This window comes from Aythya fuligula, chromosome 1 (assembly GCF_009819795.1).
Source record: "Aythya fuligula isolate bAytFul2 chromosome 1, bAytFul2.pri, whole genome shotgun sequence".
In the NCBI taxonomy this organism is placed as follows: domain Eukaryota; kingdom Metazoa; phylum Chordata; class Aves; order Anseriformes; family Anatidae; genus Aythya; species Aythya fuligula.
Genome location: NC_045559.1, coordinates 144,538,427 through 144,555,402, shown reverse-complemented (window position 1 = coordinate 144,555,402; position 16,976 = coordinate 144,538,427). Strand labels below are relative to the sequence as shown.

Below are 16,976 nucleotides of genomic sequence, written 5' to 3'. Positions count from 1 at the left end.
ATCTGGGTTAGATAAGAAATTCTTCCCTTAGAGGGTGGTGAGGCACTGGCACGGGTTGCCCAGAGAAGCTGTGGCTGCCCCATCCCTGGAGGTGTTCAAGGCCAGGCTGCATGGGGCTTTGGGCAACCTGGGCTGGTGGGAGGTGGGTGGAACTGGGTGGAACTGGGTGGGCTTTGAGGTCCCTTCCAACCCAAACCTTTCTGCGATACAAAGTTCCATAATTCTATAGTCTGCATGGTAGGGGTTTCACATACAAAGGCGGCATGTTTCTTGGGGATCCTTTTTGCCCTCAGATGGAACTGAGGTACTTTCCTTCTAGATCTTGTCTTTGTGTTCAGGGCCAAATTCAGATGTATATCACATGGAATAATTTGCATAACAGTATGAATCATTGTAATCTGAGCAAATAAGCTTCTTAGCCTGTCTTCTTCAAAACAAAAGTTACATTGGAGTTGTCATTTTATGATATGTCAAATGAGAATTTGAGTAATGAGATAATAGTGTTACTTTTCTTAAGCCATTTTTCATACATTTTCATTCAGTTTTAGATGGCATTTTTCACATGCATTCCAAAAAGCAATGCTCTGATCCAGTTTTTGGGAGCTACACAGTGAGCTGCATAAGCAAAGTAAGGTTAAACCCCCTGTGGCCAAGGGAAGGGACTAAATGGTGGAATGACCTTCCTCCTTAACTTTTATGTTTTTTCCTTTGAAATTTTTGCATTTTCAGTTTGCACTTTTATATACTGTTTCTTGCTTCTTTAAGCTTTAGGTATTTGTAAGAATAGAGAAATATCCAGCCATGTACTCTTATGCAGTGCTGTAGTTTATTTTGAGAAGTATGTTTGCATCAAAGTCAAGGAACAGGGGCTGGCAACTTTTACGTAGTACTCAGCATGCTATGACTTCGTAGTTAACTCTCAGAGTGCCACCTACCTCCTCAAGTCATGTGTACAAAATGGAAATGAATTAAAAATAATGTTAGAAGCCACTAAGATGTTTTTAAAAATCCTTCGATATCTTCAGGTGAGCTGAATCTCTGAATGAGCATTGTTACTGTTCAAAAACTTTAAATCCCTAGTACCAAGACTATCACAGTTCAGAAAGTCCTACCTGACACAAATTATATGATTCCAGGAATACATGATTTCAATTAATATTCCATTTCAGTGGACTATTTAATAAAGTAACAAAAGTAAGACAATTTTTAGTCTAATTTAATCATAGATTGTGACTTCTGAATTTGTCCGATTCTTTGAACTAAAGATGTGAATAATATTTCTCTCACAAACAGTGATAATCTGTGCATTTGTTTTCAGTACACATTTTGGAACTTTATACCGAAAAATTTGTTTGAGCAGTTCAGAAGAATAGCTAACTTCTATTTTCTCATCATTTTTCTTGTTCAGGTAAGCTATCCCCATTTTTAAATAAATTTCTGTATTCTTCCTTAAAAAAAACGAACAACTGAAAAGGGTTAAAAAATCCAGTGTTTTTTATGATTGGGGAGGTAAATGGGTGAACTTGGATAGGTTTTTGAATTGTTGATCTGACAAAAAGGGGTTTATTTCATTCCCAGGTTGTAAATATGAGTCTAACCTAAAGAAAAATTGACACCATCCCTGGTTTGATAATTGAATGGCAAGGCATGTCTTAATTAAGTTGAATATAATAAGTGTCATTTTAAATTTTTTATTTTGTAGAAAAAATGCATCCAGATTAGTAAAACCATTATTATAAATTATGTTGATAATAAACTTTTATTAGTTATGCTGAAAGTTACATTTTTTTATAACAGAATCATTCCATGGCAGAAATTTTTCAACTGCACACTTATCAAGGCCTGTAGAGAAAACAAATTATAGATGCTTATATAATTCTTGCTTAGCATAATACATAGACTATTTGGTTTTGTAATTATTATCTCAAGTAATTTGTTTGCTGCTTTCTCGGTGTCTTTATTCTGAACCATTCACAACACTTAAATGTATTAAACAATAAAAGTTAAGTGAAAAGTTCTATCACTTGACACACTAGACTGCATAGAAAGAAAAACTGTGCAGATTCTAAGAACAACTTAATTTCCTCTGGATTCTACCTCTTTCTTATATAATTACAGAAGACACAGCTCAGTATTTCAGGATTTACTGCTTGCGTGCTTAAGAACAGCTGTATTGTATAATGTGAAAACGGCAGTATGCTGATTTCAAATGCTGCTCAGTGGTTTTGCCTCCAAAGCTCCCTAAAATCCTTAAAATTGTATTAAAGTACTGTTAATTATAATTAAATGTCCTTATAATTAAATGTCCTTGGTACTTTGTAACATACTGGTGAAAACATTACTTGAAACATTTTGTTTGACTAGTTCACTGCTTACATTCACAAAAATATAACCCGAAGATATTTGTTCCTTTTGTTGCAGTTAATTATTGATACACCTACTAGTCCAGTTACAAGCGGACTTCCACTTTTATTTGTCATCACTGTAACAGCTATCAAACAGGTGAGCAAAAGTAAAACTAAAGATAACTTCTGTATTTGTTTAGCATGTTATTTTAACCCCATCTTTTTGTGTTAGACTGTCTCAGGGAAATGCCTTTGGAATTATTGTGATGAACTTTGACAGGAAAATAGTTTTTTCTTATGTAGTTAAAGTAGAAGTTTTTTGTTACATGATGATGTCTCACTAAGCTCAACTATAAGCTCACTATAAGCTCAACACAAGCTTATAAATTATTTTATAATTCCTTGTGTTTGAAGGAATCATTTACATTCTTGTGTTTACTCAACACTCTTGTGTGTTTACTTTGACTTTTGTCTGAGTAGCTCTCCACATCCTGTTACATTTTTCCACAGTGGCTCAAAATGAGTTTAGTAAGAACAAGAAAAAATTATTAGATAAATCTCCTTTCTTTTACCTTTGAGATTTCTGTAGCCTCTAAGGAATGAAGAGATAATAAAAATTATTTTGGATCATCTTCAGTATATGCTGATGGTAATGTACAGTTGGTAGTGATAGCTGCTGTGCTTTCTGCAGATTAGCATGAAAAAATGTTATAGTGTTATCTCATTTTTAATGTGAAAATTAATCCATAAAATTGAAGTAATTTTTAGAAATCTGTTACTGCCACATCATTGAGTATAGAAGATCCTAATAAAAGTTGGTTTGTTGGATTTAAATTGCATAATACAGGTAAGGGATTGTTATTTCATTCTCAAGCTAGTGCTACCAAAAGGAAAAGATTTAGGTAGTTTTTCACCTGGAACCCGAATGCTGCAGTGTTCCAATTAACATGAGCACTTAAATATAGATAGAATCTTACTGAAATTAGTGGAACTCACAGATGAATACAGAGTCTTGTGATTCATATGGAGACAGAGTGATCAGACCTATGCATTATCAGAGCTTGGTCTGGGTCAGAATTGAAACAGGAATGAGTGTGGTTGCATATCTGTTGATTGAGCTGGACCCAAATTTGTTGACTTCAGTAGTTTCAGGCCAGCTGGAGAAGGACAGAGAATACTTTATCCTGCATAAACCTTGTTAGTACAAAATTAATTCATCAAAACTTTTACTAGATTTAAATTAGCAAGTGAGTTTATAAGCTGTACATATTACATTCTTCATTTTCATTTACTTCATTACCATTTCAGTATAGCCACAGAGCAATTTCTAAAACTCTGGGCTTCCAAAGTAATAGTCACAGATATTGGTCTTTAGAGTATTTCTATTATTTGTTTGGCTTTTTGCCTTCAGTCCAATCTAATGATAATTGCTCTTGCATGACAGACATCAGTGTAAGAACGTAGTGGCTCAGTGAATTTCATTGCATGGTTCAATCTTCACTCTGTCAGTGGGCCCAGACAAAAAACATTTTTCCTACATAGCAGCAAGATAAAACCAGCAAATAGGACGTGAATGTGTAAGCAAAATTTGTGCAAGCAGCGTGATGTTCAGCGTCTTTTACTGGGCCACTCAAAGGAATTAATACTCTTGATGGGCAGAAGAAAGGTCTATTATTTTGTGCTTCAGTATTAATATTCTGTCTTTTTTGGGGAAAAAAAAAAAAGTTTAATGAGGAAATTAGACATCAAGACAATGTCTATGAATAGTCCCATGTCAGAATGGTCCAAATTTTATCTCAGAACTTCTATATGGGGGTTCTGTATTACCCATCTGGAGTCATGCTCCAGGACTATGATGGCTAAAACTGTAACAAAAATGAGGATGTTGTGGGTTGACCCTGGCCAGCAGACTCTTACTCAATCTCTTCTCCTGTGTGATGGGGAGAAAGAGAAGTAAGGCAAAAAGACACATCAGTTGAGTTAATGATGGTTTGATAGGGAAAGGAAAAGCTGTGCACACCAGCAAAGTAAAAAGGGGAATTGATTAACTACTTCCCATCAGCAGGCAGATGTCCAGCCACATCCTGAAGCTCAGGGTGTAACCATACTTTATGCTTGCTTGGGAAGACAGACACCATCACCATAAATGTCCCCCCATCCTCCACTTTTCCCTGAGTTTTTCTTTCTGAGCACACCACACTGGTATGGAATATCCCTTTGATCAGTTGGGGTCTGCTGTTCAGGCAGTGTCAGTTCCCAGCCTCTTGGCAACCAGAGCATACTGGCCCGTTGGGGAGGAGGGAGGTTGGATAGAAAGCCTCAATGCACTGAAAGCCCTGTTCAACAATCGCCAAATGTTTGGGCTATAACTACGCTGGGCTGCTATGAAGAAAGTTAACTCCATCCCAACCAGACCCACTACAGAGGGTAGTTTTTGATTGTCCCTTAATAGGATACTGACTACCTTCATTGTCTTCATACTAAATGCAAAACTTTCCTACATTAGTTTTCAAAAAAACCTACAGTGTAGTGTTTTCATTTCTTTGTAGTGCTAACTACACAGAGTATATCCTGTCATAGGATTCATCTCTTGATGAGCAAAAGTCATGGCAAACGAAAGCAATGGCTGGTAATTTAGGTATAATTTCCTACTCTTACTATTTTAATTGTTGCACTTAAAAGTCTTAATGTAGTTCAACAGTGGTTCATCAAAGCCTGGATTATGACATGCTGTGCATAGTACTGCAGTTGTTTCCCCCATAGTCTTTTTTCAAACAGCTGGTGTAGACTTTGGGGCCTGCTGGAACAGCTGTACCAGCTTCTGTATTATGCTGGAGTTATAAAGTGAGTTCCCATATTATCTCTGAGAGCATTCAGGGTAGTGATACCCTTGTTCCACACTTGATTTTCAAATGTGCCCAAGATAGTTAGATTTAAACTTTTTATGGAGTACAAGTAGTATTTTCCATCTCTTAACCACTGAGGCATTTGTCAATTCCAGTCTTTAACCCACTGCAGGACCTTTCAAATGGAAAGTTAAAGGTTCTTCGTCTTTCACTTTGACTTTTTTTTATAAAACACAAATTCATAAGATAATTGAGCAATCAAAATAGGTTAGCCTGCAAAGTCTCTGCAAACAAAATTCTTCAGTATTAATAAATTGTATGTAGGGTTAAGAAGTTTGACATAATTGAACAACAGGCAGGAAATATGACCATCTTCAGTCATGGCCTCACTTGATCATCTTTCAATATGGAGTCCCAGTCTTCCAAAATATATTTTCTCCACTTCTACCTTTTCAGCAGCAACTTCTGTAGGTACTTTGCACTTACTAAAGAGTCAATAAATGGTGAACAAAAGACAATCACTTAAAAAACAGAATTTTTTCTTTATATTATAGACATCCCTATTTATCAAAATGTCTTCATTAAAATATATAATTTTGTAAATTAATTGTAACCGTGAATGCTCTTTCTCATATGTCCAACATGACCGTATCTCAGTTTCATTTGTTCTAGCGAAAATCTTTTCATGTTCCTTATTTTGGTTAATGATATATTATTTTATTTTACTTTTTAAATTTTTGTTGCAAGATAGAGCTGTTCTGTGTCTTTATAGCCAAATGTGCATCACTGCGTCATTCCATTTCACTGTTTTCTAGGGTTATGAAGATTGGCTTCGACATAAAGCTGACAATGCAATGAACCAATGCCCTGTTCATTTCATTCAACATGGTAAACTGGTTAGAAAGCAAAGCCGAAAATTGAGAGTAAGTAACTATGACTTAATAGACTTCAGGAGTCAGGCTTTACTTTGAACTTCTAGTAAAAATAAATAAAAAAAAAGACACAGGAATGTAGTGTAGAAAATGTATTTATTACATTTCATGGTAATAGACCTTCAATAAACTAAATTTTAATTGAATGCCTCTGAGAAAAGTATTTTAAGAAGTTAGACAAGTTTCTGCTTTATCTTTGCTTTAACTCTTCTCTCATAACTACTGCTTTCATTTTCTGTTTTTTAATGAATGTTTCACTCATGATACTTGTCCTTTGTCTTTTCTCCATTTGCAGTTATCTGTGGGTATGCACATTAGTAAGTTATTTAAGCCCAATTATGATAGTCAACCCTATCAATTTGCCTATTCCTTATAGAGAAAATACAACACATTCAGAATACTTTCTTCATTACCCATTAAATCACAACCTCTTCATTGGGCTTCTGAATGCTTCTGCATTCCTTTCCTGTTTTTTTTTTTTTTTTTGTTTTGTTTTGTTTTTTTTTTTTGAGCGTTATTTTCAGAAATAAATGTGTCTTTTGTGTTTTTTTGTTTGTTTTTTTGTTTCTCTTACTGATGCTTAGATGCACTTGCCATCCTTATAATCTTTAGAACTCAGCAAATATGATAGATATTTGTTTAGGGTTTCCTTATTTCTCATATCTCTATTAGGAATATCTTTTTCTGCTCTGCCCTGTTTGGGCATAAATAGCTCTTCAGGGCTCACAACCTTTCTGCTTTCCTTTCTGCTTTCCATTCCTTTGAGTGTGATAACTTCTGCCTAGAGCTTCCAGGCAATAAAAAAACATGATGTGCTTTGTATTTCATATGTGTACCTAAACAGTTATCCATTCTAAATAAAAATGGTGAAGTACCACATAACTGGAATTTGTATTACAGTAATTAATCTATTGCCCGTATTTTCTCAATTTCTCCCCGGTTCTTTGCCTTTCAGTGATTGTATTTAACAAACTAAAGGATAGCTGAGGCAGGCATAGGAAATACTTGTGTAGAGAGGATATCTGTTTATGGGTAACAGGGCAAAGTTCTCTGACCTGTATTATGCAAGAAAACAGACTAAATCATATAAAGGCAGATCCTTCAGCCCCTAAAGCCTGTGGACATTTGATTACATGATTACATGAAGTTTACAAAAATGATGAAATATGAGATTTCTTTTTAACTGATGCATTAGCAAATGGATCAAAAAACACCTTTTATATTTTAAGAAGATACCTTTTTGTTGGTATTTTGTTTACTGTTTTTTTCCTGACTCCTGCCTTTTTTTCTACTGCAAATTGTTTAGATTATGAATTTATGTTTTAATAGGTTGTTATATTATAGATTGCTCCTGGGTTGCAGACTGATTTGTATGCCATAGCTTACAAAGAACATCTTCATGGATTGATTTGTAAATAATAAGGATCGTTCAGCATTATGATGTGTGAAAATCAAAACTAAGAGGACTCTTGTCTTTGAGTTGTATCTGAAAATTCCGATACAACATTTTCCAATGTGTATTTTCAGTGTCACTGTGTTTTAGCTAGCTGACAATTAAATGAATATTTTCAGTGGTAAAGAGGGCTAGCAAAATCAAACTAATGACAATTACAATTTCTTACAATTTGTTCTGGTAGGTGGACTCTCTGTCTTTTAACAGTTTATTCAAGATAATGCCCTAACAGTGTTTTATCTGCTTTTGATAAGTTCTCATTTTGAGTGCTTTATTATAATTTACCATGTCACTGTTTTTATGATTTAATGATGATTTAATGTTTAATGATTATGTGGCAAAAAGGCAAGTTCTCTCAGAGACACATCTTAGAAGAGTAAGGCAACTTATGCAGTAGTCAGCCAGGCTCCACTGCTCTTCAGGATGAAGGTTCCATATTGTTCAGGCTGGCCCCAGCCAAGATATTCGCTGCCTCTGGTTAGAAACCTACCACTTCACTCTCTCATTGTGTAGCCTTATTTCCTTGGGTCTGCAGAATGAAACGTGAAAAATCATTTAATCAAAAGGAAGTATATGAGGGAATTAATGTCTTCCTATATTTGAACAGCCCAAGACTTCCTTTTTTTTTCATAAAAGTATATCTTTTTTCCTAGACATGAAGTACCCAATTGTCATATCACATCCTTAATTAAACCTTATGCTTATCTACAAGAAGTTAAATCTTTATCATCATTCTAGTTTTTCAATACATTTTAGTAAATTGTATCAATGCTATCATAATTTTACTTTTACCTGTTGCTATTGCTGATTGCTTTTAAACAATTTTGCTTAACTAGAATTAACTGAACTCGGCCAGACTGCTAGGGCTGTTAGAATTCAGCAGTATCATGAGGATAATGATTAAGCTGAATCTTATGATAATGAATTATGACTTAAAGGTATATCTAGCAAATGTTGAGTCACATGAAAAATTCCCAAAATTACTATCTTTTAATTGAAACTGATATTCTTAAAACATATACTATATCTTTACCATTTGTAAATTTTTTATATTCCTTTGTAAAAGATGAGCTCCAAAAATTTATCAAAGGCTGTTTTTCTCAAAAGGAGGCTTTACAGTTATCTTTTAAATTTATAGTTGGTTGGTTGTTCCATGATGCCGTTTAACAGACTGTAACATGCTATCTATGTTTGCATTAATGAGAATTAATTTGTGCACCTTTAAACAGATAAAGAATGGGATGGACTTCTAGTGACAAATTCTGCTGAAAATCTATCCTGTTTTCATTGGCAGACTTGGAATTCTTAGTTTTTTCAACTGTCTCTAATTATAACATTCTGAGATGCTTATGCTCAAGAGCCAATGAGAGTAGCCCACATCTCCAGCTATTTTTGAAAAGATGGTTTGTTGTATTTATTCTTAAAGCAAGGATAGTATCTTCCATTTCTGAAATAATGTTGCAAAGCTGAAAAAGACAGTACTTGCAAAATGGCTTGAGATCCTGAGAGGAAGGGTACTACAAGCCTGATTCCTTTCACAAGGTGTAATTCGTTTTTTCAGAGATATTTCTGTAGTTCTTTACTCTTGTGGTAACATCCTGGTGTAAAGAAAATTGGTGAATTTTTAAAATATTTTAATTTTTGAATAGGTTTTGAAATCTGAAATTTGAGGTGACACAGGATTGATAAGTGTTTTTTCCCCTAGGTTGGAGACATTGTGATGGTAAAAGAAGATGAAACATTCCCATGTGACTTAATATTTCTCTCCAGTAGTAGAGAAGATGGAACATGTTTTGTTACAACAGCTAGTTTGGATGGTGAATCTAGTCATAAGGTAATAAAATGTTCTATAAGGTAATAAAATGTTCTATATTTTCTTTTTAAGGCAAAGTTTACATTTTGCTTTTTTTTTTTAACACAGAACATGGTATAACAAATATATATTTGTGAGCAGATGCATTGACATATAACTTTCTGACAGTTGACTAAATTTTTCTCAGTTACACTATTCTATGAAAAGATTCAAACACCCTTTCAGTACTTAAAGAGGGCTTATAAAAAAAAGATGGAGAGCGACTTTTTACACAGGCAGATATTGATAATGACAAGGGGAACAGTTTTAAAGCAAAAGAGGGGAGGTTTAGATTAGCTATAAGGAAAAAAGTCTTTGAGAGTTGGTGAGGCAAAGGAACAGGTTATCCACAGAAGTTGTGGATGTCCCATCCCTGGAGGTGTTCAAGGACAGGCTGGAGGGGGCTTTGAGCAGCCTGGTCTACTGGGTGGCATCCCTGCCTGTGGCAGGGGTTTGGAACTGGATGATCATTAAAGTCCCTTCCAACCCAAACCATTCTGTGATTCTGTGATATTTATTTGCAGTTCTGACTGTGTTCAGTATAGGCATGCAATTTACAGAGATAATTCACAAAATATTTTGTACTTAAATTTCGTGTTAACCTGATTTGTGGGTACATTGCAAAGTACCTGCATATAATGTAGAAAGTTTCCCAATAAGGAACATTTAAAGGTGCATCTTATTTGAAATATTAGCTCTTATGTGAAAGCTAGTAACTATGTTTCACACTGAACTATATATGCATATTAATATTTTGTATATCTGCCCATATTCTTTTTGTTCTTATTTACACCTTTTTATTCATTCTAGACTCACTATGCTGTTCAAGATACAAAGGCATTTCACAGTGAAGAAGAAATTGATGCATTACATGCTACCATTGAATGTGAACAACCTCAGCCTGACCTTTATAAGTAAGAAAGTAATTTTATCTCTTTCATTTAAGGTACCCTATCAATATCATCATTAAAAGATCCTGTCTGCATCTGCATGGTTAGAGTGGGCCCCAGAGTGAGCTTGAAATCTATTTAGTCACCATCCGTGCAGGTAGTTCAGTGGTCTCTTCTAGAGCAGTGGTCTCCAAAGTGACCGCAGGGAGTGTGCAAGACATTGGGGTGTGCGAAGGAAATTTTAGAACTTCTACTTAGTTTATTTTTCAATCTAAAAAAATAAGAAAGAAATCAAGTATTAGTCATATTTAATGTATGTATTGATCCTGACACCCTCATTCAGTCTGTATGTCAGAGGGTCCACGGTTTGAGAAGTATCCTGGGGCAAGAGTAAGTCTTCCATGATGCAGAGAGGTTGACAGGCACTCAAACTTGTTTGTTCACTTTCAGTGTATTGCAAAGCATTGTGGTTTGTGTGTGCCTGGTTAAGTGGTTTTACAGATTATATTGTCTAGTTCTAACTAAACTAACCCTCAAAAAATGGACAAGTGGCTTAAAAAGATTCCTGCAAAGAAGCTGCAGATTGAAGCTAATACTAATAACACAAGCACAAGAGGACAAGAAAATGATAGAGCGAACACTTCTACTCTTACTACGAGCTCTTCATTAGCAGTTGGCCAAATAAACTCAAAATTGTGAAGACTATTTGAAAGATAGATTTACATCTGCTGTTGTTAACAATGAACACCACCCTACATGCATGTTGTGTTTTGACATAATGATTGTATGAAGCCATCACAATTATCAAGACAATTAAAAGCTAAGCCTCCAGAACATGAAGACAAACTTCCACAGCTTTTTTTTCAGCAATGTTTAAAGTCATGTGATACTCAATATTTTAGAAAGTGCTTTAGAAAATTTCGGTAAACTTAATAACAAATCTTTAGAAGACTCTCTTGAACTTTCTTACTGAATAGTGAAAGATGAAAAGCTATATATCATCGGGGAAACACTCGTTCTTCCTGCTGCAGGAAAGATGGCTGAAATAATAGAGAAAACAATATGGCAACAAAATGAAATACAGCCCTTTGCCAGCAAATACTGTTGGAAGGTACATAGGAAACACTGCTGAAGATCTAAAGAACCTGGTATTAGAATAAATTATGCAGTGTGGGATATTGCTGTACAGTTGGCTGAAAGTACAGATATTTCTAATATTTTGTAGCTTAAGGTATTTCTAGATTCTGTTTCAATAATGGAATACATAAAGAACTACTTTTTTTTTGTCTCTGAGTTACTGTAATAAAGATATACTAGAGAATATATGTTCTGAACAAATGACTTTTTAATAAAAACAATGTCTTATAGAGAAAATGTGCAAGTATAACTACTTATGGAGCAGCTACTTCTACTGATATGAAAAAGGATCCCAGAGTAAGGTTGGCACCACAAGTGAAATTCATTCACTGCATCAGTCATAGACAAGCTATTGCAGTAGGAGGTTGGACCCAGAATTGCACGAAGTGCTACAGGAAATCATCTGTTTGGTTAATTTCATTAAAACAAGACCTTTAAATAGAATCTTTTCAATGCTTTGTAATGAACTAGGGTGGGAGTGACCATGAAAATCTTCTGTACCTCACAGAAGTACAGTGATTTTCTTTTGGCAAAGTGCTTAAGAGAGTTGTCACACTTGGAGGTGTTAAGTATTTTTCTTTTACAAAGGGGCAAGTGTTCTGAATTCGCTAACCTTTTCTGTGAAAAAAAGTGTCTGTCATTAGAAAAAAATAAACACACTTAATGTGTCCCTTAAAAGCAAAAATGCTGCTTTACCACTGTGTTAGGGTGCCTGATGCCGACCCTCCTGTGACTGGTGCTGACACAAATGTATACAGGGAATGATGAATCTTTGCAGACTCCTTGTAAGTCTGCTTGTGGTGATGGGACTTTGTCCAATGCATTGTTCATTAAATCTTTCTATATTTAAGTACAAATGTGTGCTTAATTCTCCTCGAGGGTACTAGAAAAAATCCTCAATAATCACAAAGTGTTAAACCAAAATTTTCAGAAATAAAGAAGTATATTAAATCATGTAGGTCTCACTAAGAATATTACTACTAATAAATTTTAGCTGTAAAAGGTTTTTGTACAATTTATAAGATAATCTTTAAAATACCGTGTATTTCATTTTTATCTCATCCTTTTTTAAGTTCTATTTTTGTGTATGTTTTATCATGTACAGAATGTACTAATACACTAGTACATATATTTAGTTTATAAGGAAACATAGTGGGGGTGCATGCTCAAAACTTTTTACTGATAGGGGTGCATGATCTATTAGGTTTGGAGACCACTGCTCTAGGCCACCCCAGCTGGTATTCGTAGGTGAAAAAACAGAGAAACCTGGTGCTTTCAGGAACTTTAGTGATCTCTTCTCTGGCTGATGAACAGTTACCTGGTATTTCGAGAGCTCTCTAGCTATTCCAGCAGCCATTGTTGGAATGCAGGAGGAAGGAAATACTTTAAACTTCTTCCTTGCAGGGCTGTAGGGCCTACTTGGTAGTGCCTTTGAACTGCCTGCCATAAGGGTAGGATGTGACAGATAACAGCATGGTCTTTACCAACCATTTCTCCAGCTTTCCTTGTTTTTCACTCTGCCCCACCAGCAAGTAGGCTGGGGTTGTGCAAGAGGCTGGAAGAAGGTAGGACGGACGACCTGAACTGACCAGAGGGGTACTCAGTGCCATATTCATATCATGTTCAGCAAGATAACAGCAGGCAGGGGGTAGTCTCTGTTGCTTGGAGATGTCTATTTATGGAGGTTGGTGAGCATTTGCCTTTGCATTTTTTTTCCCCTTCAGTTACTGAATTATTGATAACTTGCTTTTGCTCTTCCAGTTTTCTTTGTATATATATGACCTGTATATAAAGAGAATTACCTGTCCTTGTACATTAAAAAAATTGAAATATTGAGAGATACATACATAGCAATATGCAAATTAGCTCTGGTGTAAAACTGCTTGTATATTTCCCCTGCAGATTTGTTGGTCGAATAAATATTTACCATGATAGTAATGAGCCTACTGCAAGGTAAGGAAAATACAGAGTTTCTACACATGTAATCACTGTTGGGATTGATTGTTAAGATATCAATAATGAGAATTACTTTTGTTTTACCAACATTGTGCTGTCTTGTCTTATTGATATAAAGTATTTTTCTGTTAAAAGTCTATAGACTGTAATTGTGTATATCATAAATATTTCGTCTTTTTCCTTGAGCTTTTATTTGGTATGTATTTAGCTTGTAAATGTTGTGAGTATTTTGACAGTACTTTGATAATATTGTTGCATTAGCAGGGGGTCTTTGTGTTTGTATTTCTCTTCTTCCTCTTCTCCTTCTTTGTCATCTTCTTTTTCTTCCTTCTCTTCTTCCTCTTCTTCCTTCTCTTCTTCGGGGAGATTGAACATACCAAACGTCATGTTTAGTTTTACTGAGGGGTGGATTTGTATTTGTACATTTGTCTAAGAAGTCTTAAATGTTGTGTGTATTCAAGAAGGCAACATCCAAAGAAATGGACTTTATATGTTGTATAGGAAATGATGATTTGTTATCCTGGGTCTGGCACCTAGAAGGGTCTTCCTCCGGTGCAAATAAGTTTCATCCTGAAGTGAGTGAGGTAGATTCTCCTCATGGAGCAGTTAGTGTAGCCCAGGACATTCTTTGTATGGCAAATAGAGAATAAAAATAAAGCAGTACAAATGTGTCATGAGTCTTCATGTCTCTTCTGTATAAGATCTTCTGTGTACTAGCAAGGAAAAGACTTTGTGTACCCGATTTTTGTTCAGGTTCTTTCCACAAAGAGGCAAAGCAATAGGAGGGAAAGTCGTCTCACTTGGATTATATCCAAGGCCCCAGCATGTGGGAAGTTAATTCATTCTGGCTAAGTATTTTCTTAAACTCAGTGTGTCTGTAGATAGGTAATTTTCTATCTCAGTAAGCAAAGAGGAGGGAAAATTTGGCTGCTGAGCATGTCAGTGATCCCAAAGGAAACATCTATGACTGCACTGCAAAGCAGTAAAAATCTCTTGTCACCATCCAGAGCAGATCGTGTCCCTCTCAGCTGTTCTGGGCTATATTCTTGCTTGGGGGTCTCCGAGATAAGAGGGTCAGGCAGAGCCCTGGCCTCTTGAGCTGTTGCAGTGACAGCTGCGTGCTTCCAGGCAGGAGGTATCCTTTCCTGAGGATCCTCCTGTCCTTTCTGTGTTGAGTGATGCATCATTTAATAGTAGATTGCTACAGTCTGCTGTGAACACTGCCTTTTTTTTCCTTCTTCTTTCTGAAGAGCACTTTCCTTTTTAATCAAAACAGCAGTAGCCTGCTCTGTGTGCAACACTGTGACCAAGAAGAGAATTTGTGGCATTAAGGCTAGTATTCCTTGGACAGCGCTAGTAGTAGAACTGTTGGCATTTTTTACTATATCGGGATACAATGTCTTATTACCAAATCATTCACGTAACATCACACCACTGGTTTAAATGGAACTCGTAGCAGGTTTTACATCAGAACATCAGAGATATGGCCCTGGGGTTTTTGTTTTAGAGTTCCCTGATTTGTTTTTTTTTTTTTTTGTTGTTATTTTTGAACTCTGAATAACATCCAAAACTACTGAGTTTATTTTTTTATTTTTTTTTTTATTTTTCCATTGCTATATAAATAGTCTGGCAATACTTTAAAATGTCATCTGTACAACGCTGCATGTTGTCTGTCTGTAAAGAAGTCCTTGTTTTTGCACTCCCATGGTGGATTGTATTACATACGTTCCAAAATGCTATTTTAGACTCTATGAAGATCTTTACAGTAATTCCTCCTGCTTCTCAATAAGTTATTTTACCTATATTCATCTTTATGCTATGAAAAGTATACAGTAAATTTCAAGCAATACCTTGTATACCATTTATACTTGAAATGAAAGGGCAGAACATACTGTCTTTAATAAGTAACTCTAACATGAACGAAACTATAATTTATATAAGCCTAAAAAAAGACATGAATTAGTATTTTTAAAAGTAAGTAACTTGCAATTAGGATGATGAATCTTTATTTGGGTATTTACATACGTAGTTGAAATGAATTTACTGTTTTCTCAACACGTTTTAAAATGAAATTGCTAATACTGGACTTGGACTGTGAGGTTATTAGCTTAATTGTAGGTATCTACATTTTTTTAATATTCACTTAAGTGCTTTAAGTACCACCTATTAATTTTTTCACACAACATTAAATTAATTGAGTAATACTGCTTTCCTGTCTTAGATGGCTTCCATTAAGGCCTGCTGTCTCTTTCTAAATACTTACATTTTGTAATGTTTGTCTTTTACAGGCCATTAGGATCTGAAAATCTGCTCCTTAGAGGAGCCACTTTAAAGAATACAGAAAAAATCTTTGGTAAATATTTGTGTTATTTTGGTGAATGCTGAAGTAATAAGCAGACATCAAACAAAGTTACAAATCTAGAGTTGCTACCAAGAATATGATTTCTATTGAATCATTTGATTTACAACTTTTCAGTAAAGTTTGGTGTTTCTAGAAATGCAATAAAATTAGTATTAATGATGTTCCATGACTATAGAGATTTTGGGGAGGGGTAAAGACAAATTATTCCTGTAAATATTTGGGTTTTGAACAAGCATTGTGAATAAGTGTTGTTCCAAACAAGGTAGTAAGCTTGATAAAAAGTGTTAAATCTGTTTTGCTCACTTGTCAAAACAGGCAGGTATCTATAAATAGGATGATATTAAAAAAAAAAAATCCACCTAAACAGTTCCTGATTCAAAATTAGACTTTCCACTAGTCACTGTATTTTGTTTGTGTGATCTGTCTTCATTCCATGGAAGTGTTTTAATACTTCAGCAGAAATAGGAAGCACAACATGGAATACATGTTTCTGACATTCTTCAAGCGAACCTAGTGGTAGGGGTAGTTACTGTGTTATAGTTGCAGTGTTACAAACAACCCTTTGTTGGTAATGAAAGGGACAAGGGTACAAGTCATCCTCTATCGTGTACAACTTCCATACTCCAAAAAAGAAGATCCTAAATAGCAATGAAGTACTCAGCCTAAAACATCAAAATCTTAGATTTTTTTCTCCAAAAAAAGCATTATAAGTATACGTTAATTTAAACTTGCCCTCTTTGCTTTGAATTGGTATCTGAAGTAGATAACTAATACAATTAGTTTGTAGCATTTACATAAACTTGAGAGCATGATTTTGTGATCTCAGTTAAATTGTGTATCAGGCAGAGGTGTAAGTGGCTATTCCTGGTCTGTGTAACACATGCAGTGTTTGCCATTACCCCAGTATGATCCATATCCAAAACTATATTATTTTTATCAGTATGCAGGGGTGCTGATTTAATATGCCCTTAAAATCCGTTTCCTTGTTTACAGCTTTTTGTAGTTGTTTTTAATCTTCTGAGGGTTAGTCTCTCAATCTGAATTATTAGCAGGAATTCAGTAATACCAGAAGATCACTTGTTTCACTAAGTATTAGATTTTTCTGAGGAAAGCTAAATCAGTAGCCTTCTTTTATTCTTCTTCCATGTATCCTGTAGTTTAGCCATTGCTGAATTTTCTTTTACAACATATAATTTTGATTCT

General features: G+C 35.1%; 1 protein-coding gene across 3 annotated transcripts in view; it reads left to right on the top strand.

The window, feature by feature from the left end:
* ATP11A (ATPase phospholipid transporting 11A) overlaps window positions 1-16,976 on the top strand; it is a 124,087-nt gene that overhangs the window by 70,755 nt on the left and 36,356 nt on the right. For all 3 annotated transcript variants that reach the window (XM_032192820.1, XM_032192829.1, XM_032192830.1), the window contains exons 3-9: window positions 1,319-1,408; window positions 2,422-2,502; window positions 6,007-6,114; window positions 9,282-9,410; window positions 10,239-10,342; window positions 13,358-13,408; window positions 15,700-15,764. In XM_032192820.1, the coding sequence (XP_032048711.1) occupies window positions 1,319-1,408; window positions 2,422-2,502; window positions 6,007-6,114; window positions 9,282-9,410; window positions 10,239-10,342; window positions 13,358-13,408; window positions 15,700-15,764 (628 nt within the window). The remainder of the gene's footprint in view (window positions 1-1,318; window positions 1,409-2,421; window positions 2,503-6,006; window positions 6,115-9,281; window positions 9,411-10,238; window positions 10,343-13,357; window positions 13,409-15,699; window positions 15,765-16,976) is intronic.